This window comes from Ambystoma mexicanum, chromosome 7p, assembly GCF_040938575.1.
Source record: "Ambystoma mexicanum isolate Mex_15411 chromosome 7p, UKY_AmexF1_1, whole genome shotgun sequence".
NCBI classification, from domain to species: domain Eukaryota; kingdom Metazoa; phylum Chordata; class Amphibia; order Caudata; family Ambystomatidae; genus Ambystoma; species Ambystoma mexicanum.
In genome coordinates, this window is record NC_090939.1 from 492005504 (window position 1) to 492025257 (window position 19754).

Below are 19754 nucleotides of genomic sequence, written 5' to 3' on the forward strand. Positions count from 1 at the left end.
TACATTTAAAGGGGAAGATTATTTTTCTGCTTAAAAGGGTTCCATCTCCCACCCCTCACGAGGGACGGCCATACATACAGTATGGAGGAAAGGGTACTATGGACTAAAAGTATGTTAGTTACTAGGATGAGTAACTATTAATTTATATCTCTAAGGTCTGGCCATTTGATCTCCACTGTTTATATTTAAATGTTGAAAACCCAAAAACCTAGCCAATTGCATACTGCAAACCTGAATTGTATTGTGTGTTTTGAGGTTAGATAGCAGAATTGTCTTTTTATGTATAATGAAAGTCCTCCATTCCTGGAACTATTACTACCTAATGGCATGCCAATGTTATGATACAACAGTGCAGAGAGACAAGGACTTCATGCCATAATTCCATACCTAATCTCATGGTCAAATTGTTATTTTTATAGCGCTTCTGGCGAAGCCTGTACATAGAACATATTTATCCCAATGATCACCAAACCGAAGTTGGTACTCATTTATCGACCTCCAGCTGAGTTGGCCTTGCAAGGATTCAAACCTACAGATAACGCACAGATCGCATTGACGAGTGCTCAACCGGTTGAGCTATCTTAATGGCGAACATCCTTCAAAGCTTGGTAAACTGGGAATAGACAGATCTATAATAATCGTAGTGCCTAGATGTTGGACGAACCATGCATGAAGCGCTACATACCTATCTGGATTACCAGAGGGACAGCTTTTGCTAAGTTTCTATTTCAATTACAAATGTAACTCATTTGTTTGTTCTTGAACAGCGCTTGCACTTCCTGGAGAGTCAGGTTTTGGAGGTTTTAATTGTAGTCTTGAAGATTTGAGAGGGTATAACACTGCTGATTGCTGTAATGCCAATCAATCACCCTTGAGCAAAAGCTCTGCTGCGACTGACCATTTATAGTAATGTTCCTCATTGACTGCAAGGTTGAATGGATGTAAACTAAACCGTGCGTTATCATTTTACACATTGTTTTTATAATTAGAGTGCCTCTGCATGATTGTGCACACCGCACAGGAACTCTGAAAAATAAAATTGTGCAATACTGCTTTGCTTTCACTGAGGGGGGGGGGGGGGGGGAAGCGTCATCTGTTACAAAAGATTCATTCTCAATTGCAACTTAATTTTCCATCTTATTAATTATACATTCCTAAAATGCAATGAAAAAAAATATGCACAGTACTTCTGATTGCCCCATGAGCATCTACACCCAACGCAGCAGAAGGTGGGCAGAAAGAAACCATTACTTTTTATTATGGTGTGCGGTTTCTTTTTTGAAAGGCTTCAGAGAAAGAAATTCTGTTTCAGAAGCATTTCTCCATGGCTTAAAATTGCATCCATGTAGATAAAAATCAAAAGAAGCGTTCTGGTTTCTGTCATTAATTAAATGACATTTGCACTGCCCTCTGCTCCAAAACTGTGCGTAAACATACACAGGTAAATAATAAAGCTGTTGTATTTCCAAGATTTTCACGTGTAAAAAGGCCTCGTACGACCCTTATCCGGAGGCCTGTATGAAACTCTTGGGTATGTTTTCGTACTCAGCTGATGCAATGTATCAGTGTTAGGTTGCCATCTACTGCTGTCCAAATGGCAAAGTGCACCCACTTCAACAACAGCTACCATTTCTACAAAGAGAATGAGCACAGTTCTTCGTGATCACCTTCACCTTCCACTATCCCAAACATTTGGATGCTACTTCTTTCCACCCCCACTTCTCTTCACACAGGGCACAGTGGTTCCAGTGTCAATGAACAGTTAATTACCAGCTCAATGTTTCAAGAGCGAAACGCTGTAGGACGAATGCCTCCTCACGAGCTAAAACTGAAAGTAGATGCTGTAATTATGCTACTACACAATCTTATGCCATCGCAGGGACCCTGCAGTGGAACAAGGTTGACAATTATGCTACTACAAAGACTCATCATAGAGGCCCATGTGATCGATGAAACTTACATACTGTTCATACCACTGCGCATACCTCTCATACTCTTACGGCCCGTCCCCTTTCCTCCATACATGTGCAACATTCTGTCCTTTGGGATGGGACCGGAGCACTTTTGTCAAAAAGCATCAAAAATGAGTTCCGCCCGCACATCGCCCTTCAGTCCTTTTCTCTGCGCGGCCGGACACACTTTTATCACAGAGAATTTTTTTGCTTTGTTCCCGTTGTCCTTCTTTCCTGCTCAGGTTCTGCTGTCGCTTAGTCCTCCGTCTATTCCGGAGTGTCTGGGATTTTGTGTCCTGTTCTTCATGCGAACGTCACTTCGCTAAGGCGGATCCCCATTCTCTCTGCTTGGAGTGTCTGGGCCCGGACCTTCGTTGGGATTAATGTTTCTACTGCAACCCCCTCTCCACCCGGGCACTCCAGCGCCATCTTCTTCGGTGGGATGAGGTCTTTCAGCGAGTTCCTCCACCTCATTTTCAGCTTTTCATCGACAAAACGAAGAGACGTCCAGTAAGTTCTTAAGTTTTTAGGGTGCCCCGGCCGGGGGACTCCTTCCTGGGGTCTTCCAGGGCCGGAGGGGCTTGAACAGCTCTGCTACCAGGGGCTCCCCTGAGGTGCCTTGCAGGCCTAACGGGCGTACCAGAGTTTTCTCTGAGGGTTCCCACGACAGACCTGGCAAAACCGGACCACGTTCTAAGGTTCACCTGTCAAGTGCTAAACTTCAGCCCAGTTCATCTGTGGCTTTGGATACCGATGTTCGCTCTGAGGTCTCCGTTTCTGGAGCTTTCTGTACCGAGCCATGGCTTGAGGCCCCTCTCGAGGGAGCTACACGTACCGGGCGAAAACCAGAGGTTCCTCTTTTTGAGGCCAAGGTCTGTACCGGCAAAACCGGCAAGGTCGGACCTGCTCCGAAGGTCTTGTCTGTGAGGAGGATTCCTCTTCATTCCCGCGCTCAAGGACGCAGTGATACCGGTTCTGTCGAGGGGGGGGGGGTGGTCATACACCGTAACTCCTCTATTACCGACTCTACTCAGGTTCCTCCACTGGAGGCTAATTTTGGGGCCACCTGCAAGATGTCCAGTAAACATCCGAGACCCCCCAGTACTAGCTCCGCCAAGGATCCTTGTGTCAAGGCTAAGGTGTTGCTTATGTTCCCTGACCAGCTTGAGGAGGCGGTTGCCTCATTGACACATGTGACACAGTGCTCTTCAGGCCGCGACAAAATGGTGGCCAACCACCCCATGGTCCGCAGCAGCCATTTTGGATTTTTCCCTTACCCCTACGCACTCGACGTCGGGTGCTGGGTACCTTCTTTTTGGGGCTGAGCAGCCGTTTACACATCAAGTGGACAGTAAAAATCAATTCCGCCCTTCTTATGACTGGCGTGCTCGGATGCCGCTTCCTCATACTGTCTCGCTTACTCCTGCTTCTGCCCCACTGCTCTATATGGACCCGGTTGGTGGTGGGCCTTCCTGGCACCCATCCTCATTGCGTTTGTGGGGGTATGCCCCATATGAGTGGCCTCTGCCCTCCCCAGTGCCTAAACCCTCATCAGAGGATGCACTTTTCAGGAAATTTCAGAGGTTCATGCACTCTGACCCCATGAAGGAGTATTTTAAGGGTCTTTTCAAGGAAATCTACCCTCAAACTCCTGCTCCACCTTCCACCCGGTCGGTTCCGACAGCTCCGGCGGTGGTGCCACCTCTTCCTCTTGGCCCGCCTCCAGCTCTTCATCCCCTACCTCCGCTGTCTCCCGAGGAGAAGACCCCGGCAGAGCGTGATAGACGGTCCAGCCCACTGCTTCCGATTTGCCAGATGACCCTCAAGCAGATCAGGATAGCGATGAGAAGCCCCGCTTTGTCAGATCATTCCATGACCGGTCCTGGATATGATGGTCCGCCTCGACATTCCAGTACCTGAGGCCCCCGCCTCCACAGGAGGAGGTGCTTTCGGGAGCGTTCACCCTATTGCCACAAGAGCGCACCGGCCTGTTCCTCCAAAAGTACGTTTTGGCTGAGGCCCGTAAGGTCTGGGATAAGCCCCACACCAGGCTACATATCAATACAATTGACGCCTGTTACAGGCTCCACACCTCTGAGGAGATAGCATTGGCGTCTTGTCCACTCCCTTCCTTGACGGTGGTAGCTGCGGCCACGCTTCAATCCAAGCCGGCCTCTGCGACCTCAACGGCTGCGACTCAGTTTCTGTCCAAGGAAAACAAGATTCTGGACTCCTTGGGCAAAAAAGTATTTGCCAACTCAGCTCTCCAACTTCGTCAAGCAAATACCGAGCTCATCCTGGCAGTAGCTAATGTGAGGCTCTAGAAGGAGTTGGCTGATATCCAGGAGTGTATTCCTGCGGATAGTCTAGATGACTTCAAAGCTGGTTTACCCGACGCCAGGGTGTTGGCACAAGATCTGCTGGAAGCTGCGGCACACCATGTAGATAACTCAGCTCGAGGCCTTATCGTGGGAATTGGCATCTCACGCCAGGCGTGGCTCCATGCAACAAAGTTTTTGAAGGAGGTGCAAGACAAAGTTCTGGACCTTCCCTTCAATGGTAAGGAGTTGTCTAATTCTTCTACGGATGAGGATCTTACAAAGACCAAGGCAAGCACCCAAACCGCCAAATCTTTGTCGGTCCTGGCGAAGGTCCCAGTTTAGGCCCCTTATACACAGAGGTCAGGGTCTCAGTCTCGATCCTTCTCTGGCTTCAGGGGGCTTCAGGAACGCCGGGCACCCAGACCTGACCCCCCGGTTGGCGGCCCCCATCGAAAATAACAATGTGGTCGTTTTTTCTCTCGACCATCAGCCTCCTCTCCAGGGACAGGTAGTCTCCCTGCCGCCAAATCTGCAAAATTATATTTTTTTGTCAGTCACACAAGACCCGGGGGGAGGATGAATCTCGTCTCATCTGGAGGGCGTGGCAGACCATCACCAAAGACCGGTGGGTTTTGTCCTTCGCTCGGGTGGGCTTTCGCTTGCTCCTCCCCCTCCCCCACCTTTCAACCCTCCCTTCCAACAAATCGGGACACCCGCCCTCAGAGCCGAGTTACAGAAGCTTGTAGACCTCAGGGCGGTGGAACCTGTTCCCCTTCGGGAGCAAGCGGAGGGCTTCTACTTTCGTCTGTTCAGTGCCCAAACCCAACCAGGCTGGCTTGCGCACTATCCTCGACCTTTCCCAGTTCAACCTTTCTCTTCCCCAAGAGATATTCAAGATGATCACGCCTTGCCAAATAAAGTCCTCTCTTCAGAAAGACTGGCTCAGTGTAGTGGACCTTCAGGAAGTGTATATGCACATTATGATATGGAGGCCGCATCATAAATATCTGTGGTTCTCCCTGGGAGGGGAGCATTTCCAGTCCGTGTACTCCCGTTTGGTCTCAGCTCTGCGCTGTATGTCTTTGCAAAGATGTCGGTCATCGCAGCTTTCCTTTGGCTACAGGATGTTCATGTGTATCCATCCGTATTTGAACGGCTGGCTCCTGTGCAGCCCTTGTCCACTGACGGCTTCGAGCAATCTCCAGTATCTCCTCCAGCTCCTGTTCCATCTTGGGCTGTCAGTGACCTGTCGGAAATCTTCCATGACATTCTCCCAAGACCTGATTTTCTTGGGTTTCCATTGGAACACAGTCGACGCCAGAGTGTACTTGACAGCGGACAGGGTTGCGGATCTATTCGCCACGTGTCAGCCCTTCATCCAGTAAGAGCACATGACTGCTTGGTGGTGGTTCCTGAGACTTCTGTGCATCATGGCTTCGTGCGTACTTGCTCTTCCTATTGCATGTCTCAAAATGAGGCGTACTCGGCTGACTCTTCAGAGCTCTTGGTGTTAGGCTTTGGACTCGGATTCCAAGTTGTTCCCAGTTCCATCCTGCACGATAGCGGATCTTCTATGGTGGTCTTCGACCAACAATCTTACAGTGGGGGCCTCCTTTCAGGAGCCCTTCCCAAAAGTGACTATTACCACGGACGCCTCCCTTCTGGGGTGGGGCGCGACGCTGGCTCATCTCCAGGTTTTCTATCTATGGAAAAAGCTCAACATAGAAGGTCAGAGTAAAGTTGTGTTTATGTGGTGAGTACCAAAGTAGTCTACTCCATAGAGTGAAACAAATAGCTCAGTAACACAACAATGATATAAACGTGTCTAATCATGAAACATTCACTGGGTTGAAATAATTTAATTCAATCCATCGACACAAAATCTCAATTCAATATTATTTATTAATATATTTAGAATTTGTAAAAAATACACAATATCATGAATGTTAATATCAATCAATTTATGCACCAGTCCACTCGATTCATCTATGGGCTGGTACAATATAACATTTCCATCTAAAACCACAACCGACCCCACTACAACCATACCTCACTCACACTCAAACCATTCATCAAAACATAAAACTATAACAAATATTTCATAGTCATCAAACCTATCATGCTAAAATACAACATTACAAATTTTGTCCATTGTAAATATGGACTCTATATTGTCACTGCTGAGTCAATCTTTTCTAATACACATTGTACTGACTCAAGCTAGTTGACCTTAAAACTGTTTATAATTAACAGTGTATTCCCCAACCCGACATGTTTCTTTCCGTATAACACATTATTAGACAGAAATTCTTCAGGGGTACTATGGTCCCACGTGGTCAGGTGAAATGTAGATGGAGAAACGAGGAAGATGTAGACTACACCGGAAAAAACTCACCTAAATATAAACATAAAAATGAATATAAATAACACAACATCAATCTAGCTACATTGCTCACATTATTAGATTGATCATTACAACCGCCGTACCAATGAATCAACGGGGTGTAGAGAGGGGTTTTAAATACCCCGACATTACCTTCACCATAAAAAGACAAGGTCACCGGAATACGGAACCATGCAGGGATCGTTGCCAAAATTGGTGTATCCCCAGTAACATCACCTATACCAGCACCATGTGACAACGTAGGACAATCTAGAACTAGTACTCAGGCACCCGACAGTAGATGGTTCGGAAGACCAATACCGAAATATGAATCATGCATATTAAAATAAAAGTGAGAGTCAAAAAATGATCCATTACAGACCCAACACTTACAGTCACTCTACTGTAGATATCTCCTCTATTGATAACTGTCGGACACGATACCTAAGCGCCCAATGGCACCATTAAGATCGGCAGACCCATAAGAAGAAAAGGTCAGCAGACCAATTATTGAAGAAGGGAGCGTGTGTATAAGGCCGATTCCATGGGACCTCTGTATACACCTCAGTCAATGATGGGACCACTATACACAAAGGAAGAGCAACAAAGAGAAAAAAAGAAAAAAACAAAGAGAAAAGAGAGTGGAAAATTCAATCTCTTATAACCATCTACAGGAACACTCATAAAGGAGTATATATTCCTCCCTCGATAGGTGCTGTCTCTGCCCATATGGACATCATCAATACAAAGTGCATAAACATTTTACATGGTACACAAGAGTATTAATTCAAAGTTGTTTTGCCATAACATTATACACTCCATATTTTGCTTACCTCAATCCTCAGGATATGCACCTATACGTTATGTGCATTGAAAAACTGCAAACTAGCAGCCAACACCCTCACGAACAAATCCAGAAATCTGGTCTATAAGGATCGGGTCAATGAATATCAGACCCAATGTTGATATGCGTGCTAGGAAGATAAACAAAAAGAAAGACAGAAAGAACAACAACACTCATCAGTGAGTTCTACCACTATAACAGATGGTTCAAAGGGATATTAAAAAAAGATAACCCAACACTGTCAACCAGTGACAAAACGTTCGTCGCTACAGGAGCATTTAGAATGACTTGAACAGTCTATTCCCTGTACTCGCCGTAGTAAAAGAAACCACCTGGTCAAGTCAGTCGAAATCTCTCCAACTATATAATTAGGCCACACGATCTCGGTCCTTTCACATTAAATAGAAGTACTAGTCTACAATCGCATTGCTTACCTCCACTGCTCCCGAGCATGTTCCGACGAAGACCGTAGCAATCCCGTGATTCCACGCAACCAGTGTTCCGGGATCCAGCTTCCGGCACATATACGTGATCACCCGATCACATGGTGACCACGTGATGTAAATAATTAAACGATGCAGCAACTCAAGCGTAAGACAAATACGTACACGTCAGTGATCACGTGCCCGTCAGTGGCCTCGTCGCCTCCACGGCTGACCTTCATACTGCAGTATATCAATCTAGTCATCCGCCCCAGTCACGTTTGGCCAGTTAAGGGACGAGTCCCATTTTTTGTTGAAAAAACATCAGCAATTACTATAGACATAATCACTTCATCCCACAGACGTGGTTGGGTGGGGTCATTTAATACTCGACTAGGACCGTAACCGTTGGCAATAAAGAATATAGTTAAGAAATAAAAATTAAAGTTTATTTGTGTGAACGGGAGAATAAATTGTAACGACAGTGATGACTGGTATTATCACAACGCTACAGCACACATCAGCAGTGGTAAATAGTCCTGAATCAATGGGGGATCGAAATCTATCCCAGTCATCACGCACAGCATGATGGCTATAACAATAAAGTCGCCTGAAAAGCAATGTAATAAAAAGTGACTAAAAATTCCAGTCAATCGCCTCATTAAGACCAACCTCGTGGCTCTTGCTCAGAAAAATAAGTTTTGTTTCTTCCTTCGACAGAGTTTGTTTATCCATTGCAGTATTGTTAGTGGCAACCACTTTCTTCAATACTGTCCACCTCAATTCGTCACAACCATGGTTTCTCATTACAAAATGCCCTACTAGGGGGGCTGTGAGATTTTTCAATCTAATGCAGCTCCTGTGTTCGCAGATACGGGTTTTAATTTTTCGTTCCGTTTTGCCAATGTATATTTTGTCACAAGGACACCAAATAGCATAAATTACATGGCTGGAGTTGCAATTTGAGAAATCCATCTGAGCCCACGGTCTTCTGAGGCCAATATCAACCTCGGTGGACCGTCTAGTCAGTGGGCAGCAAACACACCTACCACAAGGGGCGTGTCCCCGCAATCGTGGAAGCCCCCACTGTTGGGTAATGGTGACTTGTTTGTCCAATTTGATACTGATGTCGTTCCTACTTACCATCTCCTTTACATTACGTCCCCGTTTAAAAGCACATCGTGGACTAGCTACTGGTATTTTAGCCTGTGCTAGGAGATGCCAGTGCTTCTTGATAATCTTTATCACATGATTAGACAGATGGTTGTAGGTACTGACAAAAACAAGTGAATCTGATAAGGAAGAACTAGATTTAGGTCTGTATTCAAGTAAGGCTTCTCGATGATTATTAGAGGCTCTCTTAAATGATCTGTTAACTATCTTGCTGGGATACCCACGTTGGATCAGATTACCACTTAGAATCGAGGATTCAGACTCAAACATGTCCTTCTTACTACTATTCCGCTTGAGACGAAGAAATTGTCCAAACGGTAAATTATCCCGCAGAGACTTGGGATGAAAGCTATCGTATCGTAGGAGGGAGTTTCTATCAGTCATTTTATGAAAAGGTCTCAATCCCAACACATTAGTGGATAAATCAGAGTAGATGGTTAAGTCCAGAAAATCAATCTGTTCCTTATGGAAATTCATAGTGAACTTCAAAAACGGGTTAATCCCATTTAGCCATTGAAAAAAAGCCAATAAAGTAGTCTGGTCACCATGCCATATCAAAAGTACATCATCAATGTACCTTCGCCATAATGTAATGTGGTCTCTGTAAATGTTCTCTTCGCTGTAGACGCTCATATGTTCAACATAGTCCACATAAAGATTAGCCAAGGAAGGTGCAACAGCCGAGCCCATGGCAGTACCATGAATCTGCTGATAAAAGCGGCCATCAAACTGAAAATAATTTTCAGTCAGGGCCAATTCTGTACACCATAGTATGAACGAGTTTGGTGTCATCCCGGATGTACGTTTGGATAAAAGTAACTCCTCAATAACATCCAAAGTCGAAGCTTGAGGGATCTTAGTATATAATGAAACAATATCCATGGTGACGAGAATATCCTCATGTGGATTAAAATGTAAATTCTCAATCAAGTTAATTACTGTCGTAGAATCTTGAACATAGGACGTCATTTTACTAACAAACCCTTTCAAAAAAGAGTCAGCAAATTTGGCTAATGGTTCCAGTATTGTATTGGTGCCCGATACTATAGGTCTTCCCGGAGGATTAATCAGTGTCTTATGGATCTTAGGCAGAATATAAAACAAAGGAACACTGGGATCTTTTTTAACCAAATACTCAGCTTCCTTCTGAGTTATCCAATGCCTGTCTTTAGCTTTCTCAACTTTATGGGTAATCAAATTAATCAGGCGTGCAGTAGGATCCTGTTCAACCAATTTATAAAAAGATGTATCTGAAAGTTGTCTCAGGCACTCCATAACATAGTCTTCTCGATTCAGTAATACAATCGCGCCGCCCTTATCTGCGCTACGTATTACTATAGATGTATTATTTTTAAGAGATTCAAAGGCTTTTCGTTGTGCTGTCGAACAATTTTGGAAAGCATACGGTGAATGTGTGCGTTCCAAAGTGTCTAAATCATTCAGAACCCTTCTTTCAAAAACCACCGATTCCGGACTATGGCTTGTGGTAGGTGGGCAGAAGGAAGACCGGTTATGTAAACCAGTATTCCTTTCTTCAGCCTCAAATGGATTTTCATGAAAAAATTGTTTCAAATGTATTTTCCTAAATAATTCCTCGATTTCAACCCTCGAAACAAAACGGTCATAGGCAATGGTAGGGACAAACCCAAACCCCTTCTCCAGGACCGATGTTTCAACTGGTGTAGGGATGTATGACGATAAGTTGATTAATAAGCTTTGTTGCTCCTTGTTACCGGGGGTTCGTAATCCCAATTTTGTAGGTCCTGATCTAAAAAACCAACCGATGGACCTCTACCTCTTGGGAATGGACGGGTATTCTGAGACCTACGTCTATTAGCATTTCCACGTCCACGGTTGTTACCACGTCTTTGCTGTCTTCCACTTACACCACGGGTGAATGTATCGTCATCCGAGCTATGAGAGCTAAACGAGGTGTTAGTGAATCTTGCGTTTTTCTGTGGTTGTTGTCTAGGGGCCCCGTCATAATGTTGATCAGGTACATACCCCTCTTGGGTATACCGATAAGCTTTCTCATGTGAGAAGTCAGTAATATCAGTCTTAAGTCGTCGGATACGATCCCTTACAGTAGATTCCTTAAAATCATTCATTTCACGAATAATCTCATCAAGTCTCTTGGTATATACTTCCAAGGGTACCAATTTTTTGATAGCCTCTTCTAACTTCTTAAGTTCTTCCAATTGTTTCATGGACATCTCCTTTGCGGTGTCAATTATTAAAATTAGCCAATCACGTCCGCACTTATTTGCAATGTAGCTCCACCTAATGATGAATTCTTTATTATCAAGGAATAAACGTGGTTCATTCCTCACCACCAATCCTTGTGGTAAGACACCATTGCGCAAATACTCCAACATAATAGTACCGTGGAGTTCTGTGCGGATAGATCGTTTACGTAATTGGAAAAGCTCATCCCAATTGCTAATATTAGTTAAAGGTGAGCTTTCCCCATCATTGGAAAATAATGAGGACTGAGCCAATAGTTCGGCCACATATTTGTCATCGTAGCTTCGAATTTTGTCTGCTGCCATGATGAAATAGCACCTCTGGGCACTATAACTCAACTTAGCGGTCACTGGTTTAGCCCAAAATTGTCCAAAACGTGTAACACGGTGCTAGATGATAATAGTGTAACTCAATATAGTGAAGGCAAGTAACAGAAAAAATCCCACGATCAAAAACCGTGCAAAAACATCACTATACAGAAGTAACAGGGGAAACCAGGGGAATCTGATTACTATGACCTGGCCTGGATAGAACACAGAAAAAGCTCAACATAGAAGGTCAGAGTAAAGTTGTGTTTATGTGGTGAGTACCAAAGTAGTCTACTCCATAGAGTGAAACAAATAGCTCAGTAACACAACAATGATATAAACGTGTCTAATCATGAAACATTCACTGGGTTGAAATAATTTAATTCAATCCATCGACACAAAATCTCAATTCAATATTATTTATTAATATATTTAGAATTTGTAAAAAATACACAATATCATGAATGTTAATATCAATCAATTTATGCACCAGTCCACTCGATTCATCTATGGGCTGGTACAATATAACATTTCCATCTAAAACCACAACCGACCCCACTACAACCATACCTCACTCACACTCAAACCATTCATCAAAACATAAAACTATAACAAATATTTCATAGTCATCAAACCTATCATGCTAAAATACAACATTACAAATTTTGTCCATTGTAAATATGGACTCTATATTGTCACTGCTGAGTCAATCTTTTCTAATACACATTGTACTGACTCAAGCTAGTTGACCTTAAAACTGTTTATAATTAACAGTGTATTCCCCAACCCGACATGTTTCTTTCCGTATAACACATTATTAGACAGAAATTCTTCAGGGGTACTATGGTCCCACGTGGTCAGGTGAAATGTAGATGGAGAAACGAGGAAGATGTAGACTACACCGGAAAAAACTCACCTAAATATAAACATAAAAATGAATATAAATAACACAACATCAATCTAGCTACATTGCTCACATTATTAGATTGATCATTACAACCGCCGTACCAATGAATCAACGGGGTGTAGAGAGGGGTTTTAAATACCCCGACATTACCTTCACCATAAAAAGACAAGGTCACCGGAATACGGAACCATGCAGGGATCGTTGCCAAAATTGGTGTATCCCCAGTAACATCACCTATACCAGCACCATGTGACAACGTAGGACAATCTAGAACTAGTACTCAGGCACCCGACAGTAGATGGTTCGGAAGACCAATACCGAAATATGAATCATGCATATTAAAATAAAAGTGAGAGTCAAAAAATGATCCATTACAGACCCAACACTTACAGTCACTCTACTGTAGATATCTCCTCTATTGATAACTGTCGGACACGATACCTAAGCGCCCAATGGCACCATTAAGATCGGCAGACCCATAAGAAGAAAAGGTCAGCAGACCAATTATTGAAGAAGGGAGCGTGTGTATAAGGCCGATTCCATGGGACCTCTGTATACACCTCAGTCAATGATGGGACCACTATACACAAAGGAAGAGCAACAAAGAGAAAAAAAGAAAAAAACAAAGAGAAAAGAGAGTGGAAAATTCAATCTCTTATAACCATCTACAGGAACACTCATAAAGGAGTATATATTCCTCCCTCGATAGGTGCTGTCTCTGCCCATATGGACATCATCAATACAAAGTGCATAAACATTTTACATGGTACACAAGAGTATTAATTCAAAGTTGTTTTGCCATAACATCTATCTATCTATGGAGCCTGCAGGACAGGCAGTTTCATATAAACTATTTGGAATTCCTGGCTGTATTTCTGGCGCTGAAAGCTTTTCAACCGTCCATCACGAACAGGGGGGTCCGCATCCGCATTGACAACTCAGTGTCAATGTTTTATATCAACAAGCAGGGTGGCAACAAATTACCACCTCATGTGGACCTTGCCCTTCAGATTTGGGAATGGGCCATCCAGCACAGCATTTGGCTACTGGCGGTACACATTCCGGGTCAGTTCAATGTGACTGTAGACTCACTCAGCCGACAAGCAGCGACCAGCTAAGAGTGGGAACTGAACACAGAAGTCCTCTCCATCATCTTTTGCCAGTGGGGCACTCCAGAAGTGAACCTCTTTTCGACTTCTACAAAAAGGAAACTTCATCTTTATGCATCCAGGAACGGTCTTGGGGCATCCTCCCTAGGGGACGCTCTCGAAAATTCTGTGGCACAACATGAAGGCCTCTGCTTTTTCCGCCTCTTCCTTTGATTCATCGATCACTCTGCATGCTCAGCAATGCATCGAAGTGCACTCTCCTGTTCATAGCTCCTTGGTGGCCATCCAGATTCTGGTTCTCGGAACTTCAGCATCTGTCCATTTTGTCCTCTGATCAGACTGCTGTTGATTCCCAACATGCTTCACAAGTGCGATCAGCAGATGTGGCACCCCTGCCCACAATCATTCAGCTTGGTGGCCTGGTGTTCCTCACCTTCCATAAGGATAATGTTGTGCTCCGCACTCGTCCTTCTTTTCTACCGAAAGTAGTGACTGATTTTCATTTGAATCAATCTATCTCATTACCTGTCTTTTTTCCGAATCCGGCCTCGGATGCCGAGAGAGTTATACACTATTTAAATGTCAGGCGAGCCCTGAAGTTGCATCTCTTCTGAACAACTGATCTCAGGGGCTTCTCACAACTCTCTGTTACATTCTGAGACCCAAAAGGGAAACCTGCTTCAAAGGCGACTATCTCCTGATGGATTGCCTTCTGTATTTCAGAAGCGTATTCCATTCAGGGCCTTCAAACTCCAAAGGGCATTCATTCATGCCCACCTGGTACATGGCAAAGCGGCTGCTGTTGCCTTCCAAAAGTATGTTCCCTGGGAAACCATTGCCAAGGCGGTTACGTGGGCTTCCTCCTCAGCTTTTTGTAAGCATTATTGCTTGAACCTGAGCTCCGAGGCTGATGCTCAATTCGGCCAGGCTGTTCTTAAAACCCTATTTCCATCCACTCGTATTACCTGTGAGGAGTGCTTGGGCATATCCCAGAAGTTTGGAGGAAAGGGGATGGGACGTAGGCGTATAACAAAGTTACTCACCATAGTGACTGCCTTACTCCTAGTCCATAGTCCCCTTTCCTCCATACGCCCGCCCGCTGTCCCCTCTAAGTATTGTCTATTATTGCTTAAATGATCACAGACCTGCCGATAGACAAGGACTGAAGGGCGATGCGCAGGGCAGAGCTCAGGAGGGCGGTGTTACGGCCATGTGTGGTACCCCGCTTAAAAAGATTTGGACAAACATTTTCATTATGGATGCATTTTGACAAAAATGCTCTGGTCCCGTCCCGAAGGATGTAAAGTCCCACAAGTATGGAGGAAAGGGGACCATGGACTAGGAGTGAGTCACTGCGGTGAGTAACTTTGTTATTACAGTTAAGTGGAGTGTGGATGGAATTGCGCTAAACACCATTAGACTATATGACAACAATTGAAGTACAGTATTTTAATGGGATGAAGAAAAGCCTGTTCTTCATCCCATTAAAATACTGTACTTCAATTGTTGTCATATAGTCTAATGGTGTTTAGCGCAATTCCATCCACACTCCACTTAACTGTTTCTATAATATCCACCTGTGTGGCCAGGTTGACCAGGATTGGACTGCTGCTTACACCACTACTGGAATAAATAAATCTATCTTTTTTTCTTTAAAGTTTAACAGTGATAACTCGCGTATAGGTCCCGTGTGGCGTGTCCACAATATTCAAACTTTGTTATTACATCTGATAAGTTTAGCCTTTTCCATACCCATTAATAAGTCACAGCAGCCTACGCCCCCTTTCTGGAAGCGATCAGTGCTAATTTCCGATAATTAAGAAGGGGGGGACAGAAGTGACCCTATGAATTACCGATCGATATTGACCCTTAAAATATGCTAGAATGGCGTATGTGAAGCTGGGAACAGCTAGTGTAGCTATAAGCACTCTATGTATGCAAGCTGGGTTGCATTTGGCTTGAAATTTCTTCTTTTTTTTTTTTAAGGAAATGTCTTTTTGTATCTTGTGTTCCAAATTTCTGCAAAATAAAATTACATAGATTGGTGCCATAAACATGGAAATGGTCACCTTCTATATCCATAGTAGTTACGGCGGTAAAGGACAGCCGTGACCCATGCAAAAATAATGTACTAAATTTGTACTAGAAGCTTCTAAGAAAGTAGTGGGATTTTGAGGACAATAAGAACTTTGACACCCAAATACTTATTGAATTATTAGAAAATCATGTATGTTTTAGCTATGGATTTATGTAAGATCTTATGCAGAGATAAGTTTGACACTGTGTTAGTCCAGTTTTAAAATCACAGAAGATGTAGATTTTGGTAACTTTGATGGGTCTTTACACTTTTTAGTTATCAATTTTTCCTTTCATTAAAGATCTATGAATTTTTTTCTTTGCTACTTGATAGGAAAAAATAGTAAAATAGATTTTTTTTTAAATGTTTTTCTTTTTCTTAAATTGCGGTTTTATTTAAATGTGATTATATGTTTTTTTGAAAACAAACTAAATGCACCCACAATAAAAAAATGTGTAAGGTATCAAAACCTGCACCTTGTGTGATTGTATTTTCTTAGACGACCCTTATAATTCATAAATAGAGGTATGGAGAGGGAAGAGAAAAGATGTGTGGGTGCCAGGGAGATGGGGAGGGGCGTTAAGGGGCGCATATATGGGCTGAGTGTGAGATAATTTGTGGGGTTGAGAGGGCAAAAGAAATGGTGGCTGGGCAAAAGGCACTGGTAGACTACTGAATGGTAAAGCCAATGTCCCATGCAAAGTCAACCTTCCTGGCCTCCTTGGCTGGTGCCTTTTCTCTACAAATTCAGTAGATGGTGGCAAAGAAAGCATGTTGCCAAGTACAGCTGTTACCGTTGCACTTTGTAAGAAATTCTATGGCAGATTTGCTGAATGTAGTTTACTGTTTTTTTTTAATTGGCCACCAATTCTTTTCAATATTTCAAAGCTATAAGTTACATTTTTTGCTTTTCTACAACACTTTGCAAGGGCTCACATAGCAATAGACTTCCCTGGGGTCATCGTATGCCTAGCCAACTGCTTTCACTTTTGACAGACGATGCATGGCCAAGAATGCTTTTCGGGTACTCAACCGCTGTCCCTCCCCTCTTGCCTTAACTGCAAACCTGCCAATTAGTTTCCCATATCAAAAGTTCTTCCTCATCTGCTAAATTGAGTTCTTAAGGGTAAAGAGAACTCTAACTGTGCTGTTTTAAAAATGCTTCGGTTTGGGCTATTGATAAGCCTACAATTCATACTGTTATTCAAATCTGTTAAGTAAGCTTCCAGGCTACTTGGTGCTTCTGCATGCAGTATCAACACAGACCTCTAATAGCCATTCTGTGGCGATTTTATTTTCAAGTAGTTTAATATGTTGCTTTATCCATTGGTTTGAATGCATCTGCACTGTTTTGTCATTTTAAATTATGTAATCTTATTAGTGGTGCAAATTACAGGATATCTTGTTTTGATGCACTACTTGCACTATATACCAATATCCATTGCCACTCAAACAGTGGATTTTGTGATTGCAGCACCAACCATTTTTATATTTAAGTTTTCCCATATGTTTGTGTATCATTAGTTGTTTAAGGGTGATTTCTTTTCCTTTCTCAACAGTATGGACGGAGCAGATCTGTGCTTTGAAATAGTAAAGAGGGCAGATGCTGGTTTTGTGTACAGTGAAGCGGTTGCCAGGTATGTTTTTTTTATGTCTATATTAATTAGTACCTGGTGGGGGAGTGGCTTCGGCTTCCCAGCCAATGAGGAGGGTGAGAAAGGGGGCTTTAACACATAGCAGAGCCCTTGCTCCCAGTTTCCTCGGAGCTGGTGGCCGCCAGCTTCCCCTGCTGGATAATTAGGTAAGTGCTGCCCCGTGTGCCCTCAGGCATCTGACTGGCCCTGGACATTACCTGCCTGTTAATGCCCCCCTCCCCATCCCCTGCTCTGGTAATGTTGCTTAATTATTTGAAGTCAGTGACTCAAATTATGTAATTCCTATATTTTTGTTGTCGGAACTGGCTAAACCGTTTCAGATGCGAACCATGGAAAAATGTCTTTTCCTAGAGGATCATGTTAAATCGGACAAACGTTGGAAGCTGATTGCATTTGCTGTAACGAGAACACAATGATTTTCATATTTAGAGATTTTTTACATTAATAAAACAATAGACTACTCTGTACCGGGATGTGTTTGAACGCAAAAGGAAGGAACAAATACAAATTTGAAATGTTCTGCATGCATCTTGAACACAAGGGTAAACTGCAGTTTTGTACCAGGTTTTGAACGACCCAATATAAGAAAAATGCTTAGCAGCCTGGCGGGTAAAATTGGGAGTGAGAACCTCTGTAGCCTTAAATTGAAGATATCCTTCTGAAGTGTAAAAGTAGATGTTGACTGCACAACTTTGTCAACATTTTAATTTGCACTTTCAATTTCATTTTGTCACTAGGCATGTCATTTTCAATTCTTCCAAGCTGTTAAGGCTCTCTAATCCTTTGTTCTCGCCTGCTTGAATATATTGAAGTCCTACCTGATCCCTATTTTAAAAAAGCAGAGCAGGCTAAAGTCATTAAACTATTGCCAAATCGCTTTGCTGGAGATGACTGGTAAAATCTTCGCCTCAATCCTCCTGAGTAAGTTGCAAAAGGGGGGCTAGTGAAAGTGGGCATGTGGATTCCTGTTAGGGTGGTTTTCTAATGGCATAGGTACCTCCCTAAACAGGTTTGTTTTATTTTCAATTGCAATAAAAGGCCAATATACGCTGCGTCTATAGACCTCTCCTCCGCGTTTGACAAAGTAAATAGGACTTTGGAACAAGCTAAAGGGTTGGGGCTTACTGGACTGCTAGCTTCTCTGATGCAATTGCAGACAAACACTAGCATCCAGGTGAGGCTGCTTGGGTTGGGCTCATTATCTCAGCCAGTTAAAACTTTCAGGGGTCTTAATGAGAGATGCGTGTTGGCCCCTGCTCTTTAATTTGTATATATCAGATACGGGTTATTATAAGGGATACCAAAACATTCCCTCCTAAACTTGACACGTTGTCGTTTCATTGGATGGTCTATGCTGAAGATCTTATCTTCAATCAGACTCCCATAGGCCTCAAGCTGGATCTGGACGTGCTTAGCAGATACATGAAGTTAAACAACTTAGAAATAAACTGTAGTAAATCCAAAATCATTGGCTTTAGGTACAGCAGAAAGAAGACCTTGTTTAGCTGGCTTTTGAACAATAACCCTCACGAAACGGTGGAGCAATTAACCCATTCAGAGTTCCCAATATATAGACGTTCTCAAATTGGCCTAAACATACAAAGACTACGCTCCAAGGGCATTATTATTTACAGCACAACAAATATGGGTGACTTTTCTTTCCTACCCTTCTTGACTTATTACAAGGCAAAGGTTGTCCGTGTTTACTCTACAGTGCCAAGCTCTTGCATCATATGGATGAGCAAGTATGGCATAAGTTGGAAGCACTCATATGTAGACCGGTCATGTTTGCGCCAAACTGCACTCCAATAGTGGCTATAAGACACTAGTTGGGTCTTTTATATTTATGGGCACATGTAAACTGGAATCTGCTTCTGAACTACAGAAAGCGTTTGGACCCTGCCCTGCTGTTTGAAAAAGGACTTTGTAGTGTTCTAAACTCCTTGGTCATGTTTTGTGATGAATTGTTAATGAATATGAATACTACTAGGGAGATATATATATATATATTTCTGAGGCTTGTGGAATCTGGTTAGATCACATGCTGTGCATAGGCCGACATCTAGTGGAAGCTGCGGAGTATTAGTTTGTTTTTCGAAACTCGAAAATGGGCGTCGACACAGGGCGTGCCAGTAATACTATCCCTAGTGTGACATCCACTGTACCCATGATCCCTCACTCGTCTAGGACCCTCAGATTGTTTTTTTCCGCCATGCTGGTCGGAAGCACTGAGCGGAGTTCCCTGACTTAGTCGGATTTTGCTAATATTGTTATATATTTCCCCATTTATTCCACCTATACGTCGAGTCTTCGAACATCGACACTCGACGCCGGATCGGAGAAAATTCAACCGTCGGAC

General features: G+C 43.3%; 1 protein-coding gene across 10 annotated transcripts in view; it reads left to right on the forward strand.

Annotated features, from left to right (window-relative positions):
- CASK (calcium/calmodulin dependent serine protein kinase) overlaps window positions 1-19754 on the forward strand; it is a 2777982-nt gene that overhangs the window by 649552 nt on the left and 2108676 nt on the right. For all 10 annotated transcript variants that reach the window (XM_069636511.1, XM_069636508.1, XM_069636509.1 and 7 more), the window contains exon 4: window positions 17300-17377. In XM_069636511.1, the coding sequence (XP_069492612.1) occupies window positions 17300-17377 (78 nt within the window). The remainder of the gene's footprint in view (window positions 1-17299; window positions 17378-19754) is intronic.